Below are 18616 nucleotides of genomic sequence, written 5' to 3'. Positions count from 1 at the left end.
TAACAAAAATGGCCATGACAAATAGTGAGAAGCATGGAAAACATATTATTTCACTTCCTCCTGACATTTTTATCCTGTCCGAATAAGACTTCCTGTCTTTTAAAAAAGAAAAATGGACCTCGCCAATGCTCTGGTAATAATAAAAACATTACTTCTCTTGCCACTCTCACAATAAAACAATCACACTCTGTTTGTATAGCACCTCTCACACACGCTAGTGCCACTCAGAGAGCTCTACACGCAGATAAGACGGTACAAATGTAAACTATATTACAAAAAGACTCACAAGACAATAAAATGTTATGTTTAACTTGAGGAAATAAGATGCAAAAAGATAAGATGGAATAAACTCATTTTAAAATGTCCATAAAACTAATAAAAAAGGTCCGGCTGAAAGAAAGGGACGTTTTTACAGTGCGTGATTTTACATGACCAAATTAACATATGCTAAGAAAACTACACAAAACAACATAAAAGCTTATTATCATGTTACTGTCCTGTAAATGTTGAACTCTGTAAACTGCACTTTGGAGAGCATTAAAATGTCAGATACAAAAGTAAACAGTCGGCTGTGATCCTGTAAACTTGCTGCTCGGTGGTAGATGCGTTTGCAGTAGCATAAAGCCTCTTACCTGGCATTGATCAGGTATTCAGCCAGGCTGATACTGGCATGGGACCCAGTTATGGTGACCTGCCTGTCAGTGGAGCCCTCCACAGGGTTGGCAATCTTGATCTGAGCCCCTGACATCTGACGGATCTCATTGATCTTTGCACCCTGACGGCCAATGATGCAGCCAATGAGCTGAGGGAGAAGAAGAAAAACGTGAGAACACATCAGCACCTTCGATAAGGAAAGACACAAACAGCAAGGAAATAAGCTACTTAAAAAAAATGGCTTCATGTTTTTTTTTGCAAGAGCAACACGTAAATTAGAAAAAAAGGAGATAAATGCAACTTACATCGTTTGGAATGGTCAGCTCATGAGAGCCAGTTTGTGCAGAGGCGTCCATCCCAGCTGAAGAAATGCAAAGAAAGCCCATGAGAGTGTTGACTAGGTGGATTATTACAAATCTACAGTAAGCGCATTCTCTCTTTCAATCTGTGCACCTACCCTGGAAGCCCTGGTTGCTATGTGCAATGGGAAAGGGGCTCTGCTGCATGGCCAGCTGGTGAAGTTTGGTGAGCTGTTGAAACAATGGAGGAAAGGACACGGAGAGCAAACAAACCATGAGTGACAATCTAGAAGACACTTCAAAGCTGAAATATTCAAATTATTTCCTTTTTGTAAGTGGTTATAGTGAGGATGAGAGGAAACATGAAATGGAACATGGAGCTCGTGATTTAGCCTAAAAGGGCATAAAAAAAAAAATATCGCTGTTAAAATGTAAAATAAGTAGGTTTGGAATTGTTAAATGGATATCAGGCAGTGGGGGTTGGAAAATGAAGTCAGTGGGATGAAATAAGAAGGTGGCATGGCTTCCGAAGACCGAAGTTTCAAATATATTGGATCACTTACAGAGGGCCCTTCACTTACATCAGGCTGTGGAATGGCGTGCTGCCCTTGGACAGCGTATGCCTGCAAGGAGAGAACAGCACTTAGGGGTGTGGCAGTGTCATACTCCAATATGCATCAGTCCTTGGTAACAAGAACAAAGACAGGTACGCTACGGACAGCAGTCCCGCAACTACAATGATAGCCCGAGTATAATCAAATTCCTCTGACCAGAAGTGCTTCGGTAAAAAGTAATAACATCCCCTCCCCCCCCCCCCCCCCCAAAACATTGGACGCTGCCGGGACAAATAGTTCAGGCGGCAGATCTAGAGAACAAATAAAAGAAACGTTGTTTACCTGACCACCTGCAAAGATGACAGGAGAGCCTGAGGGTTTGGGTCTGTACGGGATGGTCACTCCCTTTGGTGGAGACTGAGAACACAGTAATATCCACCCGTTACTATTAAAGTCACATCAACAGTAAACCATCAGCAGTATCAATAACCAGGGTTCACACAGCTTTTAAAAAGTTACATTCAAGCACTTTCAAGGTACTTAAAGCAAAGATATCCGAACTCTGAGCCTTTTCATCAAATCTAAAAATTGTTACCATGAAAACAATTGCGAAAAAATAAGTTTACAGAATTTCTTTATACACACCCGCAGCCAGCAATGTGTCGTCACTTTGTTTATTTTACCAGCTGTCCATATCAACTTTGATTGTATGCTTTGATCATGATCATTTCATGCTTAGCATCTGGTGTCAACAATCAAATATCACGACGGGATTGTTTCATTTATTAATATTAAAATGTAGTTTTATTATTTTTTGTGATTGCGTAGATGAAACAACAGATTATGTTCAGATTCAAGCATTTTCCCAAGGAGTACATTTGAGTTCAAGCATATTCCTCTAATGCTTATGTTGGCGTCATTATTGAGCAATCTCCGTCAATAGAATATCTTTCCGAGATTAATTAAATAATTTTTTATCTTTATTAAATAGAGACAGGCTGGTAAAGGAGGGGAGAACGGGGGGCGGCATGCAGTAATGGTTAACGGTTCAAACTTCCCAGACTTTGTATGAACCCTGAATATCAATATATCAAATAACAACACATTTCCAAAAGCAAAGCATTAAAAAGCAAAGCATTATAATAAAGTGTCTGTACCTCAAGCATGACGACGCAGATCTGCTTGACACACTCAATAATGGACTGTGGGGTCCCTGCAACGGTGATGGCACGCTCTGTTGAATTGGGCAACATGTCCCCTGCTACTTGTACCTGAGCTCCAGCAGACTGCAAAGACACAAACAACAAGCGTTAGGACAAATCAGGGATAAGACACACACTTTACAAAAAGAAGGAAACATGGTGACAAACCTCTCTGATTTCCTTGATCTTGCAGCCACCCTTGCCGATGAGTGAGCCACACTGACTGGCAGGCACGACGAGGCGCATGGTGACCGGTGGTTTGCTGGTGGCTGTACTGTTAGTCATTGAGGTACTGATGTCCTGGAGGGAAGGTGTCACAAAAGGTTAGACAACTTGAAAGTATCGCTTCACTTGCTACAACATGTCTGATATCAGACGCAACAGGAAAATCTAACCTCCTCCAGTTTCTCAATGATCATGGAGAAGGCTTTAAAAATCGAGGTGGTGGGTCCTGCGAGGGTTATGATCCTCTCCGGACAGTTCCCCTCTGAGATGTTGATGCGAGCACCACTCTGCACAGAAAGGGGAACACACAGGGAATATCTTTAGCTACAGTGTTATCATATGATGCATGAGTCAGTCACTAAAATGACAGACATGTTTCTTCTTATTTACTCACATAATATATATTTAAAAAACAAACAACATCTTACCTCCTCTCTCATCTTCTTAACAGACTCTCCTTTCTGTAAGGAAAGTACAAATGCACAATATTTACAAAACACACAGAGGGGCATGCTGATAGCCATCCTTCTGGCAGTAAAAACCAACATACCTTGCCAATGATGCTTCCAACCTCCTACAGAAGAGAACAAAAACACACGTTAAAGCATTGTGGTCGCTGGCAGAGGAAGAACTGATGTTCTTTGAGATTGCCCTAACTTACCAGAGGCATAAATGCAGACCTGAGATAATAAACTGGTTATCAAACACTGCATGTAGTCACACTCACCTTCCCATGCATGAGTAGCCTGATGGTTAAGGTGACATTAAGTCCTCCTTCAACCAGGCTTGAGTCCATTTCTGCTGCTGAATCCACGATTTAAACTGGCCAACAAAGTGGGTCTTTGGTCACTGGTTGAATGTCTGCAATAGAGTGGAAACTGTGACCATCAGGGGCAAATACAGTACAGGAAACTATGAGGACATCTCAGCAAAAATACTTGTTTACTAAAAATAGCTGCGGTCAGTGCAGATCAATGAAGCTATGCAGGGCAGTAAACATCGCGTGGACTTGAGCTGGTACAGTACTTCAATAACGTTAGCTATCCATGTTTAAAGAATGAGGCGTTTCAGTCCAGTAATTCACGTTAGACTGGCCCGGGTCCACTCATTCACATTGGCACAATGACCCACTGTCTCCCTGAGGTAATGTCTATTTCCTGGCGTTAAACAGCTTTGGTGACATAGCTGCTCGATTTAAATGCAAGACTTATGAAGCAAAACCTAAAACGTCCTCTTCATGTTGTAGTAAATTTGTGTCGAGTGTGAAGCGACAGTCAAAAGAAGGCTCATATGATAACATCGCAGATGGTATTTTAGAAAGAGCATCACGCAAGCATATGAAGGCTACATTAGCATTTGTACCGCAACTTCCCAAATTCATACTTACAGGGATAACTTGACTGTGGGAATATTTAGCCACCACATATGTAAAAATACACTATAAAAGGCAGTAGCTAGCAACTACCTCCTGATCGGCCATAAAGTTAAATACAGTTCTGTAATTTTCCATCCAGGTCGCTAGCGTTAGCATCGCCTGATCCAGGAAATAGTCTGATCCCGCGGCCTACGGAGCGCACTGAGGCACGCCGAGGTATCCCCGTCCTTCACTCCGAAAGCAAACAGAAACAAAGCCGTATATTTCTGGAGGTCTTACCCGAGCCGTCCCTTGAAGTGTGTTCAGGGGGTGGGTAGGGTGGCAAGGGTGGAAGGGGAGAGGTTCGGGAGGGAGTTTTAAAAGGATCCGGGGAAGAGGGAAGAGACGCCGCTGTTCGATCGGACTCCACTCTTCTGCTTGGCACAAAAGACAAAATTAATTCAACTTTGACCTCTCAACTGCCCCGCCCCTCTACCCGGGTCAACCCCGCCCCCCGGAGCGCTGCACCCGTGGATGTATAAAGAGAACTGTCCCTCCACCATGAATGATGATGATTGTCAAAATAAATATATTCTCAGGTAAGAAACTATATTTTACAGTAATTTATTTATACAGATACCATATTACATTTTCTATTCTGTTATACTGCTGCACTATGCTATATTATGTTGTACTATATATTATTATTATTATTAGTCATAATACAAATAACATTTCTATTACATTGAACCCTATACATCTACCACATACTACACTATACCATACTAAACTATGCTATACTGTCATACCACATCATATAGCCTACTATATTACTTGGTATATTACTAAGTACATCTATAGTACTAACATATTACTATACTCTATTTTGCTATATTAATACAGACATTAAGTATCATTACTTAATCATATTATTCAGGTGTACACTCACTGTTTATATAAACAACTAGACTCACTGCTATCAATTATACCATATCACTTTACCTTGTAACTTTGACTTTATTAATTGCTTTTGTGTACTTCTTTTATAGTTTCCACTCTGAGCCTCATAATCAAAAATAGGTTAAAAAAAATAGCATTCGAGTAAAACACATTTTGAGTATTTACTAATTACTTTGATATTAATAGCTTTACACATTTATCAATTCACTGGTGGCAGTTTCTTTTATCAACGCAGGTTTAGTCCAAATCATTCTCACTGCTTTAATATTTTAAATGAGGGTATATAAAGACCTATGAAGACCTCTCCCCAATGATGACACACTGCTGCAGTTATCTGTTAATCCAACAGATGGCACAATACGTCTGCGAGTGTCAGGAATCTGAATCGAGCTGCAGTCCTCTTTTAAATCCTACATCCTTTCAGGCTTTTATTGAGTAGCTCTAACTACAGTCTTATTTCATTTAAGATATTAGTTCAAATGTAATAACGATGGTAAAAAGTCCTCACTCCCAGGTATATTTTTGTAGAACGTGTCAGCACTTAACATTTACATTTTACAGCGCAGGGCAGCTATAATAATTATATTAATTATCTTACTGTAGTTAATCTCTCAGTATAGACTCAGTCAGGCGACAGATGCTTCTGTAGGCTTCAGTGTTTCTGTAAATGTCTGATGATGAAGAGTAGACAGTTGTTCAGTAATTGGATCATATGGTCAAGCAAGAGCAGAGCTGCCCAACAGTCTTTGCTGTAAATATTTTTGATTTCACTGAAATCCAGGGACATACAGTATCTACTGGAATATTTGCAATACAAACATGATGTGTGATGTTTGCTCCTCCAGGCTTCTACGCGCCCTGATGGTATTTGGAAACTGCTGATACAGCATCAACCTGACCAAAAGGAAGACTTCAGGATTTCACCTCTTGACCTGAAAATAATGAGCGTCAGCTTTATTATTCGGGTGTTGTTTTAACAAAGAATATGATTGATGCCTTTTCGCTTCATGATGGATTGCTCTGTTTTCTGCGAGGGTTGTTTTTGTTATTTTGCCACATGATTAATGACATAAATGAGGATCTTAATTGTCAACTAATATATATTTTAAATTGGAAGATTAGAACCGAAGCACTGGATTGTACGGTTAATCTCCTGGTGTTACCGTAATAGACTAGGCTACTATATAAAAACAGAAGAGGTAGATACAGTGGAGCCGTATGGCCCTGTAACCATGTGTTCATGGTCTAGTTGACAGTGTATTCTGCTTGAACTCACTCAGCACATGTTCAATAATCTGGTGCACATCAGAGCACCCAAAAGACAATTATTTAATGGTCAGAATAGCTCGCTATTGTCTAACTAATCTTCCATTCCCCTGAATTGTTAATCTTGTATAAATCCAATTCTCTACCAGAACTGATGTCCTACACGGTGTGGTTTACACACTGGTGTTTACATGTGTGACTCATGAATCATGGGTTCAAAACTCACTCTGCGTTCGATAGATTGCCTCCACACAGAGAGAAATTGAGCTCAGCTATTCTGAAAAGCAGTTTGTCTCAGCACTTCCTGTTTTTTTTTTTTTTAAATCTCAAACATGAATCCAGGCAGTAGATGTTGGAGCTTGTTTTACAAAGCCATCTGCAGTGCTGCCTGAACGGTGCCAGGCTTACAAAGCTGGTGGTGTTTTTCTTTTGCAAAAATAGAAGCATAGCTCACCAGATTTGCCCCAATAACAGACCGTCACGCTCTAGTAGCAGGTTAAACATTCACTCCTGCCTACAACATGAACAGTGTTGGTTTTTTAGTTATTCCTAAAAGAACACAGAGGTAAATAAATGAAAAACACATTTTTATCATAACAAAAGATATTTAATTAGCGTAGGAAATGTCTGTTTCTTTGATCTGAAGCGCGATCACCGAGAGATGGACTATACAGATGAGAGGAGTTGCAAGCTCTTCAGTTTTTCCAATCACCACAGTTTCCCTGGCCTTTTATGTGCGTCTCCCCCTGTCAAGTAATTGCTTACATAATCATCTGCTTACTTTATTCTCACAATCTTTCCCACAGTTTGTGCTCTTTTACACGTCCCCACATTTCTCTGTCGTACTCCCCGCCAAATTCAATGCAACTGTTCCCTGTTTTTCTCCTTCGGTGCTTTTATCTGACATGCCCACTGGCACTCTCACTCTCTCTCAGGGCCCTCTTCCCTCCACCGGTGAGTGGTCATTGATTACTGAACATGAATTGTATGATGAAATGCCACTCGCCCACCTAACATCCTCTTGTCAGCTGCCCCTGACATCCCACTGCCTCTGTGCATTGCAGACCGTCTTTGCCAGCCCGATAATGCTCACAATGTTACATTACCTTTCAGGGAAGTGGATTCACTTTTCTGTTTTGGGAGTGTAGCGACAGGGAGCCTTTAACTACAGTAAAAGCACATATTTGCTGCACATGTGCAATTTAATATGGTGGAAAACACTGTTGTTTACAAAAGGTAGTCTAAATCCAATGTATACTTGTCAGCTGTAAATTGTCTGCGCATATTAAAGTAAATTATCTGGATTACAGTGTGAAACCTGATAACACTCAAAGCCAGAGAGTTATCCAATTAGTCACTTAATAAGCTGTTAAAAAAAAATTAAAGGTCTTGAAAAGAGATGGAAAACAAAAGTACTGAGGATAAACCAGAGTATGTAATTACAGAAGCCTGTAGCGTTCAAACATTTTATTTCCTCCATTTTCCTTTTATAACAAGTTAATTTTATTAGTTTTGTTCATGATTTATCTGGTAATAACAATTGTTTTCCTGAGATAACGAAAGTTTCTCCAGATAATGACAATTAATTTGAGATCACAAGAAAACAATGTTTTATAAATTAAAAAGTAATAGGACTATAGCAAGAAAATAAAATTAACTTGTATGAATGTGTAAACGGAGGAAAGAAAATGTTTGAACCATGGCCGTTTAGGGCTTCCGTATATAAATCCAAGTGTGTTTTAAATTTGGTGAAATGATACAATGAGAATAGAATAGTTGTCCCAATTGTGATTTGTGGCATCCAACACAGAAAAACTGTGTGTGTGCGTGTGTGTGTGACAGAAGAAACGTTGGGATTTATGTTTGTCAGAGCCGTGGGCAAGTTGTACAGATTTGTTAACTCTCTAAAATGGAGACGCAAAGCTGCACAGTGGGACTGAATTCTCTCTGCAGGGGTGTGAACAGAACCAAAAGGCTGGGCTTGTACGGTGACTGCAACGTCACTATCCTTCCACAGCCATAGTTAGATGGGCCTGTGGGGGTCACAGTGGGAGGTGACACGTGCCCACGTAAACTGTCCAGTCAGGATACAGAAACGATGTAGAGCGGCTGTGACTCCCTACTCTTATTTTAAGAAGATCTTCCGCAAATAGTTTGCTCCCACAGAGACAAATAATTGGCGTGATATCTTGGGGGCACAGGCATGATGAGCAGTCTGCATTTTAATGCCAATCCTCCACAGGAAGAACCCAGTTATTCATGCCAATGGTCACGCTCCCTGGACTCTGTGTGTTTAGGGAAACACATGGTATTGAAACAGAGATTAAGACAGGGTATTGTGATTAACAATAGATCACTTATATGGTGATTAATAGAAATTGTAGTTACATTTATCTGAGTGAAATTATTGTGGCACTGCTTTAAAAATTGGGCATACCAAATACTGGCTGTGTTAGTTTTACATAAAATATGTGTTGCCGAGATCTGAATTACAGATCCTATCTGACGACACCAGTTCATCTCTACCTAACATTTCTAACTCTGTCCGTCTGTTGGTTCACCACTTTGGTCCAAACTGAAATATCTCAACAACTATTGAATGGATTGTAACATTTTGAAGAGACCCATAAGATTAAGCCAACTGACTTTGGTGATCACTTGACTTTCAACTTCATTGACATTTGTTTTTTAGTGAAATCTCTTGACAACTATTGGATAGATTGCCCTGAAATGTGGTGCAGACATTCTTGTTCCCCTCAGGCTTAAAACGTTTTGTCTTGCACCATAATCAGGTAAAACATTTTCATGACCATACACCTGCAAAACTAACACCAAGCCTATTGGCCTCAGATGTACAATGTATTGCTCATTTGCAAATGTTAGCATGATAACACACAAAACTGAGATGGTGAACATGCTAACCAGTATGTTAGCATTTGTTAGCATGATGACATTACCGTCACCACTTGATCTCAACCTTAATATTTTGTCCATGTGATCTAAAACAGCAAAATACATATAAATATAATTTAAAAAACAATCACAGATCCAAAATGTCTATATCAACCAGCTGTAAGCATCAGAAATATGGAAGGAAAAAGCAGCACAAACACCTGGCATTATTGCTTTCTGAGTAATCTGAGAAACAGTTTGTTAGTCCTGAAATGAGCTCTGAATATGTGAATTGTTACATGAAAGATTGTCAATGACTGAACGGACCGATCTGATCAGCTCACGACAGAGCTTGGCAGTTGATTGTGGAACAGCTTTCTCCCTCCTCCAAAACACTCACTACTGTATTTCATACACTACTCACAGGGAGGCCAGAGAGAAAGAAAGAACTATCTCACTTTCTCTATTTTCAGTCTCTCTGCCAACAATGTGTCATGACTTTGTACGGGTTACATTGCTGAAAAGAACCAGTTACAAACCTCCTTTTGTTAGATATGTCACTACTTCTAATACTACTACTCACTTAGTGATGATACTACGTATAGTATATAATTAGGGACAAAGTGCAGTGTTGTTATAAAGTGCTATGTGCATCATTAAGCTAAACACTGGTCCACAGGTAGTGTTGTCCATCCGTCAATACAAATCCTACACGCTGTATATAAATGTAAGATGTCCATGATCCATTATTTATTTGCACTACTTGTATAATTTACAAGATACAAAACACCCAACCTGTATATAGACATTTATTTGTACACACACACACACACACACACACACACACACACCTCCCCCCCCATACTTCTGTAATAGTTGTCTTTGCTTTACCACATGTCCAGCTTTGTTGCATTTGTTCCTAGCTGTTATTTCTATTGTATACATTGAGAGCAATGCAAAAATTAGAGTTACATTTCCTGTATGCGTTTTTGGCCAATAAAGGTGAATCTGATATGTACAAAGCAACACATGTTGGAGACGTTGAAGGGTGGTGTTCAGTGTGACAGTCAAGGGTGAATGGAATAAGGTGCGTTGGTATGTCTCATCACATACATCCTCGTCTCTTTAAAAGCCAATTGATTTCACTGGCTGTTTGAATGGGCTTCAGCCTAAAGCCTGGTGCTGCACATGTCGCATGACCCACATCTAGTCAGGCTTTGTAAGGTGTTAGAAGACACAATGGAAGTCTCTTAATAACAACTCAATCACTTGGACCAAAAAGCTGCTAATGTAACAACCAAATGAAGCCAAGTGGAATCTCACCGTGCTGGTACAGTCACAGCCCGCTGCAGATGCCCTTGGACAGAGATTATTGTCAGATCATTTAGATCAACCCTATGGAAAAAGACAAAACTAAAACAAACAAAAGTATTCATCTTACAGAAAACGAATGGCTGCCGGATTTTGGATATCCAACCTTGGAGCAGATGCTGAGTTATCAGTCATGGTCCGATCCAATCAGCCATCTTTAATGCTTGCCCTACTGGGCATTACTCTAGAGAGCACAGATTGTCTTTTATTGTCAGTTTGATTTCAAACTGGAGATTAGTCATACTCACGTAGCTGATGGCACAGACCTCTTTGTGTGCGCGTGTGTGTGTGTGTGCGTGCGTGCGTGCGCCTCCAAACATCTGCGTGGCCATTATTCACTTTATGAATCTATGGCTACTCATGGATGTTTTTATTAGATTACAGGGAAAATCTACTTTAAAATAATTCACATATTGCATTTATGTTAAGACTAACTAACTGCACAAAGACAGTGATGTCATCCATGAACTAAAATTAAAGGTAAATAATAGAGCAACCGCAAGCATCCATAGCACCATCATGGTGATTTTGTCTGTAATATGGGGAGAAAGTATACCATCATGATCTCTGTATTCTTTTCAGGGAATTCTGGGGGTTAACAATTTTCAGGTTTGATGTTTTTGAATTTGACTACTTTTACCCACCAGACTTTGCAAAGAGAGAACTTTTAAACAGACTGAATAGATACAATATGACAAAAATAAAAGCAAAAAGCAAATATATAAACAAATTTACAGAGGTTTTAGCCAATTATAGACCAATATCTAATAATAGTTTATTTGAGGTTTTTCAATCTGGATTTAGAGTTTATCATAGCACAGAGACGGCACTGGTGAAAGTGACCAATGACCTTCTATTGGCATCAGACAAAGGACTTGTCTCTGTTCTTGTCTCGGTAGACCTCAGTGCTGCTTTCGACACTGTTGATCAGGACATTGTACTACAGAGACTGGAACATTGTGTTGGCATAAAAGGAACCGCACTAAGCTGGTTCAAGTCCCATTTATCTGAGCGATCTCAATTTGTACATGTTAACGATAAATCCTCCATGACAGCCAAAGTCAGTCTTTGAGTCCCGCAAGGATCTGTCTTTACTCCCACATAACACACATCTCAAGGACTGCCTTCTTTCATCTATGTAACATTGAAAAATAAGACACATCCTGTCTCAAAATGATGCAGAAAAACTAGTCCATGCATTTGTTACTTCAAGGCTGGATTACAGCAACTCATTGTTATCAGGTTGTCCCAAAACGTTTCTTAAGACTCTTCAGTTGATCCAAAATGCAGCGGCACGTGTATTGACAAGAACAAGGAAACGGGATCATATTACTCCTGTATTAGCTGCTCTGCACTGGCTCCCGGTAAAACACAGAATAGAAATCATAAATTACTTTGTAAGTCAGGAGAAGGATTTTGGTCAGGCTCCAGCATATCTTAAAGATCTCATAGTACCTTATAAACCAACTAGAGCATTACGCTCCCAGACTGCAGGGTTACTTGTAGTTTCCTAGAGTCTCTAAGAGTACAATGGGAGCCTCAGCCTTCAGCTATCAAGCTCCTCTCCAGTGGAACCAGCTTCCAGTTTGTGTTCGGGAGGCAGACACACTCTCCACATTTAAGAGTAGGCTAAAGACTTTCCTTTTTGATAAAGCTTATAGTTAGGGCTGGCTCAGGTTTGCCCTGGATCAGCCCCTAGTTATGCTGCTATAGGCTTAGACTGCCGGGGTACACCTCCCTGCTCTCCTCCTCCTCCCCTCTCCCTATCTGTATGCATTTATGTAAATGTATGTTACTAACTCATCATCCTGGGGCATCATCCCCGGAGTGTCTGTCTCTCATGTGGCAGGTTGCCACTGATAAAGTTTACGTCAGGATCATGAATCGTGACATGCGCCTGCTGCCCTGGTCCTGCTGGACAACGGGAAGCCTTTTTGACATTATCCTGGATTCATCCAAACTTTCTCTTTTTTCCATCACAATATAATTTCTGTCAAATGTGTATTTGTACTATGTTGTTTATCCTGTACACACGACATCTATTGCACGTCTGTCCGTCCTGGGAGAGGGATCCCTCCTCAGTTGCTCTCCCTGAGGTTTCTTCCATTTTTTCTTTTAGGAAGTTTTGTAAAGCACACTGAGACAAATGTATAATTTGTGATATTGGGCTATATAAATACATTTGAAATATTTTTCAAAAATACAGTCCTGCAATAAATCCTAACTTCATGAAGGTTATAATACATAGTTTTAATATATAATGTATTGAAACTGTTTTAGAGGTATTGATTGCGCTCAATCCTTTTGGAGGCCGTAGTTTGAAGTGTTGTTGAACTGTTTTGCATTATTGCCTTACCCTCATGGATATAATTGGAGTGGACAAAATAAAAAAACCTGTTACATCCTCCTATCATACAGTTAAAATCAACAGCTAAAGTAAAACAGCTTTACTGTAGCTGTGATAGACATTTTGAAATTATTTATTTGGCCACCTGGGTGCAGTGTAAACATGCTGTGAACACAACATGCATCATTTAAACATGAACTTGTTTGCAAACAGTTGCTTGTTTTCACACCCAGCAATTATAAAGCAACATTATCATTCATTTGGAGTCGTGTTTCAGGCCACCTGAGGATGATAAGTCTAATAGTTAATCTCTTTTACGTCGGTTTTTGTCTCCAACTCCTGAGGGATAAACAGCTTCTAGCTTAAATGCTACACTAAGGTTAGCTGGCCGCTAACTTAATAATAACGTTGTGTACACTCGGTTAAAGCTTAAAACTGTTTAAAACAGCTGCCTTCTGCGGCTGTAAAGAATATGAGAGCAGTAAAAGTGAGGCAAATAAGAAAACGATGAGCTGATGAGATGCTAACACACTATAAATCTGAAGGGAAGTGCAGTGTCATATCATTTATCTGCAAGGTAAAATATAAGACCCCATTCCAGAGGTGGAAAGACAATTGAAAGTAGTTAAAGTTACACTACACTACATTTCAGATGCAAATATTACAGACGTTAGTTACTTAACAGTTTGTACTTTGGCCCACTTCAGTTATACAACAACATTAGTTAGTCCTAGCCTACTAGTTACTTTGCATGTTTAATTCATTGTTATGAAAAAAGTCATTTTAGCCACTTAATTTGTGTTACTTCATGTATTCATCAACAACTGCAGCCTATTCCTCCTATGTAGCATGTCTACCAGAATGAAGCTCGACATGTATCCATGAGTTTTGAACACATTTATAATGTTTCAAACCTGCCTGCCAACCTGTCATTTGTATAAATAAATGTTTGTAATGTCTGTAAAAAGTGGGCAATCATTAAATATGACCAACAGCTTGTTCTGTGTCATCAAGCATTCATCAAGTGTTTACACCAGTTAAAAATGCTTCTTAAAAGAAGACATCATTATTGACAAATACATCAGTTAACACTTAAAACATTATAGTGTTTTGTGAACTATCTATTAGTGCTTAGTTATATAGGCCTACTGCTTATACATAATACAGATTTTTGGGTCTCAAAACTAGAGATTGTTTGACTATTGACGTCAGTATTTATAAAATCCTGTCTGCAGCCCTGTGGGTAATTTGTTTCTGACTCACATTCACATAAAACTAATTTGAAAGGAACATCTAAAAACAAAAAAGCAGTTTGATCCATGAGTCAGTCTCTCATGTGAGCTGAAACTACTGTAGATTATTGGATCGCCAGAAAATGTATTTAGATAATCAATCTTTTGAGTCAAGTTAAAATGCAGGTTCAATCTTCTCAGATGAGATGATTTGCTGCTTTTTTGTCTTGTATGATAGTAAACTGAATATATATGGGTTTTTGAGAATTTCTGGGACAAAATAATCAATTTGAATATGACCCTCTGGGGTCTAGGAAATAGTTTATTATAAGGACTAGCTATAAAACTAATCGGGAAATTCATATCACAGTTGCATGACTTTACCGTCTCAAATCTCAAAAAACTCTACATGTATTTTTTGAATGAATTTTCCCTTTAAAGTCTCTCCTTGCATCACCAGAGAGCATCACTCCTCACACACACGCGACAGAATCAAAATTAAATCACGCGCATGTAGCCTCACTGTGCGCATAATGATTCATCAACCACCGTTTGCTCACGAGACCGTGATTTCGGGTTCATTCTCGGAGCTGAGTGTTTTGACGTGGGCCCTCGGATGCCCCCACCCCCACCTCTCTCATCCCGCGTCTCGACGGACCAAACGCTGCTGCAGCAGCATCACCGGCAGCCTCCAAACTGCGTTTTCCCTGCCGTGATGGATCTCTCTGTACACCGGTGAGCTGCTACCAGAAGACCGGCTGAACTGCGGGGACGGAGCGACAAGCGATGACCGCGGCGAAAATGTGCCATACATCTAAAGGATAAAAAGAAAGAAAATATATATTTCTAGCAATGTTATAGGACCGTCTTGTTTACCTTCCCGACAGATAAACAGCATGACAGTGATATTACGGCCGACATGTAAGAGCTGGATAACTATTCCTGCGTGACCCACACCCATCTGCAGCTGATCACAATACAATGAAAAAGGTAAGCTTGTTGACACGTTCAGGATTTACATCGGGCGTTGCAGGGTTTCAGTCCCAAAAAAAAAAAAAAAAAAAACCTGATGGCTCTAATCGGAGCTCATCAGGCTGCGTTGTTACATCGTCAATCCCTGCTCTCGAGTTGAAATTGACGATTTGCTTGTTTTAAATTGGTCGCTCCTCACCTGTCAACTCATGAGTGCGACTGTAGCTGCAAGATGCCGTTATATGACTTGTAAATGTCATCATCCTGGTTTTATCTCTGGACATGAGCTGGCTCCAGACTGTCAAAGCCAAAGTCAGTTTACTAAGGCAATGGCTAGTACATTTAACGGAAGCAATACAATGTATGTGTATAATCAGTGTTTGACAAAGTTATCAAATCCTTGCTTTCATAATTTCTTTAGGTAAAAATAGCAAGTACTGACAAGGTAAAACATGTCTCTTTTGAGAACAATTATCTCTGTTTGCTTTTAACTCTGTGCAGATTTTTAATTAATCAGCACTAAATTACTATTTACTTGTTTGCATTTCCGTTTTTTCTGGCTTTCGATGGGTCTACAATCAAAACCACAGCCACATACTGCTTCTACTTCTTCCCTTTAAAGTTTCACTCTCACTAAGATTAGGAAGTATCTAAAATGTTGGTAGTATGTGTAAAAACATATTGGTAGGGGTCCTTGTCAGCGTCATCCCTGTGTGGATATAAACCAGCACACTTATTTTCTGATTCTGAGGATGAGGCTTGGGAGGGGGAGGGGGGGGGGGGGGGTTGATCGATAGCTGGTATGTATCGAGACCTGTGTTTCACTTGTAGTTGTCGAACAGGAGACCCTACAATTAAAAGCCCATTTTGTTAGTGGAAGTGGAAGGCTGATTAATAATTCATCCGCAGCTCAATGGGACCACAAATCTGTGGATGGCACACTGAACAATGTGAGTGTAGCAGTGTACAAGCCCTCGCTGCCAGCAGAGGGGTGCTTGAGCAGCCTGATGGGCTTACACATTACAATAGAGGCTGAATGGTAAATACCTCTTTTACTGTTTTCTGAACCTGTTCACGCTTTTGAATGTGTACTGGATTGTTTGCTCTTATGATAAACAGCTAGAGGGGGGGGGGGGGGGGGGGGTGGAGCATACAAACTCAGCAGTGAGCAGTACAAAAGCTCTGGGTATCCTACAGTATAAAACAGCTCTGTTGGTGCTGGACTGTAGGCTCTCACTAAGGTGTCAATGTCATATCTTCTGCCAAGGAGCCAATAGCCACGATGATACTGTACCAGAAGAAGAAAAACCCAGCTGGCTCTCATCCAGGATGGTGGGTGTTAAAAAAAAACCGGCTTAGTCAGGGCTACTGCAGGGAGTGATTAGACAAGATGCTGTACAGTATCACACACACACACACACACACACACACACACATCAGTATGACGTCAAAGGGCACAGAGCTTTAAAAGTCTTCACACCAAGACCCTGTGGAGTCATGCAATAACTGAAGCAGTACTGCGCAAACACTGAGACTGAATACATTAATGTTTAGATTACTGTCATGCAAATTCTGTGCATGAAGGTTGAAGTTATGTACAATGAAAAATATGTAAAAAGGGATATTTTGTACTATTACTAATATCAGTGGTGAAGGAAGTAATCAGATTTACTTAAGTAAGCATCACAGCGTATTAATACTTTGTTACAAGTAAAAGCCATGCATTCAACTTAAGTAAAAGTCCGTAAGTATTTGCATCAAACTAATATAAAATTAAAAGTAGGCTACTCATTATGCAGAATGGCCCATTTCATAATAATATATTATTGGATTATAATTATTGATGCATTTGTGTGGCAGCTGGTGAAGTTGAAGCTGATTTTAAATACTCAATACACTGCTGGGTGGCTTAATTTATAATACATCATCATTTATTAGTAGGATTATATTTTGTATTGATAACCTGAATCTGCAAAGTAACTTGTAACGAAAGCTGCCAAATAAATGTAAAGTAAAAAAGTAAAATATATCCCTGCAGAGTATAAGTATAAATTAGCATTAAATGGAAATACTCAAGTAAAAGTACTGTAACATTTTAATTAAGTACAGTCAATGTTCTTAGTTACTTTCCACCACTTCATTTATTTGACAGCTGATCCAAATTACTTTTACATAAGATTAATTTAAACAACATGACACCTTAAATACTAACTTTACATATTAAACTACCCAGCATTATACAATGTAGTTCAAATGAGCTCCAGCTCGACCTGCTGCAGCAGTAAAATGCACTTCCACATCAACGCATCGGTAACAATCATCCATTAATATAATGAACAACAATTAACTGAGCATTTAAACAAAACGCTTAAAAAAAGAAACTAAATGTTCCAGAATAATCGTGTAGGTGCATAAATAAGATAAAGTCAGTGCATACAGAGAATAAAATGATTATTGAATACAGTTACAGTATATCAGCTAGTCTACAGGCACCATCATTACATAAGTGTACATTTAAGTGCTTATTTACAAGGATAGGTGAAATGTAGTACATAGCTGACTGTTAAATCTTTATTTAAAATACTATTACTTTTGATACTTTACTAATAATCCCTGTAGTAAGACTTTTACTTGTGATGGAGTATTTTTACATGGTTGTATTGCTTCTGTAAAAAAGGTCTGAATACTTCCGCCACCACTTCTAGTTACTGCAAATTCTTGAAGAGAAGAAGTTTTCCCCATCTTGTGTTTTCGAAGCGGCAGCAAAGAGAGCAGACGCTGTACACTTGTAAGGCTTCCTGAAGTATGACTGCCCATGCTGGGACGCATTAGCCGTATCATGAGAAGAGAAAGAGCAGAAATGTCACAAGCTATTGGCCTAATTGGCATTTCAATGAACACAGACTCTAAAGTCCAGCCTCTTTGCTTTTCTTCTTCTCTTTCTGTTGCATCATCCTGCTGGCTTTCCTCTGCCAGTCTTTCTACTATACGAGCCGAACAGTATGTGGTGGGTGTGAGGTCAGTTGACAAACACAACAAGGTAATTACAATATAGCAGGTTCACCAGCTTTTCATGTCACTCGTCACACTGCGTCATATTGAATGATGTAGTGCTATATCAGAGTCCGTATGGATTATTTAGCTTCCTTTGTTATTATGTCTGCTGCGGCATTAAACTCTTGTTATCACTATGGAGGATATGAAAGGAGACAATACTAGTGTGTTTCCTGCCTGTGTGACTAAGTTTGACTTGGATAAAACAGTCTAAATATAGTAGATATATATAAT

General features: G+C 39.6%; 1 protein-coding gene across 7 annotated transcripts in view; it reads right to left on the bottom strand.

Moving 5' to 3' along the window:
- Window positions 1–18616, bottom strand: part of pcbp2 (poly(rC) binding protein 2) — a 30484-nt gene that overhangs the window by 1365 nt on the left and 10503 nt on the right. Inside the window, exons 2-15 of one of the 7 annotated variants that reach the window (XM_029436563.1) lie at window positions 6038–6180; window positions 5847–5919; window positions 4589–4722; window positions 3662–3795; window positions 3485–3508; window positions 3363–3395; window positions 3105–3221; window positions 2878–3009; window positions 2665–2793; window positions 1850–1924; window positions 1517–1576; window positions 1112–1184; window positions 960–1015; window positions 633–802 (exon numbers count right to left, since the gene is read on the bottom strand). In XM_029436563.1, the coding sequence (XP_029292423.1) occupies window positions 633–802; window positions 960–1015; window positions 1112–1184; window positions 1517–1576; window positions 1850–1924; window positions 2665–2793; window positions 2878–3009; window positions 3105–3221; window positions 3363–3395; window positions 3485–3508; window positions 3662–3730 (938 nt within the window). In that variant the 5' untranslated portion in view covers window positions 3731–3795; window positions 4589–4722; window positions 5847–5919; window positions 6038–6180. Of the gene's footprint in view, window positions 1–632; window positions 803–959; window positions 1016–1111; window positions 1185–1516; window positions 1577–1849; window positions 1925–2664; window positions 2794–2877; window positions 3010–3104; window positions 3222–3362; window positions 3396–3484; window positions 3509–3661; window positions 3796–4321; window positions 4493–4588; window positions 4723–5846; window positions 5920–6037; window positions 6181–18616 lie in introns of those variants that run through there. The other 6 variants (XM_029436562.1, XM_029436568.1, XM_029436564.1 and 3 more) reach the window with 6 other exon arrangements.

The sequence above is a fragment of the Cottoperca gobio genome, chromosome 7 (genome assembly GCF_900634415.1).
Source record: "Cottoperca gobio chromosome 7, fCotGob3.1, whole genome shotgun sequence".
NCBI lineage: Eukaryota > Metazoa > Chordata > Actinopteri > Perciformes > Bovichtidae > Cottoperca > Cottoperca gobio.
The sequence above is the reverse complement of the archived record's forward strand: the minus strand, read 5'-3'. Positions and strand labels throughout refer to the sequence as shown.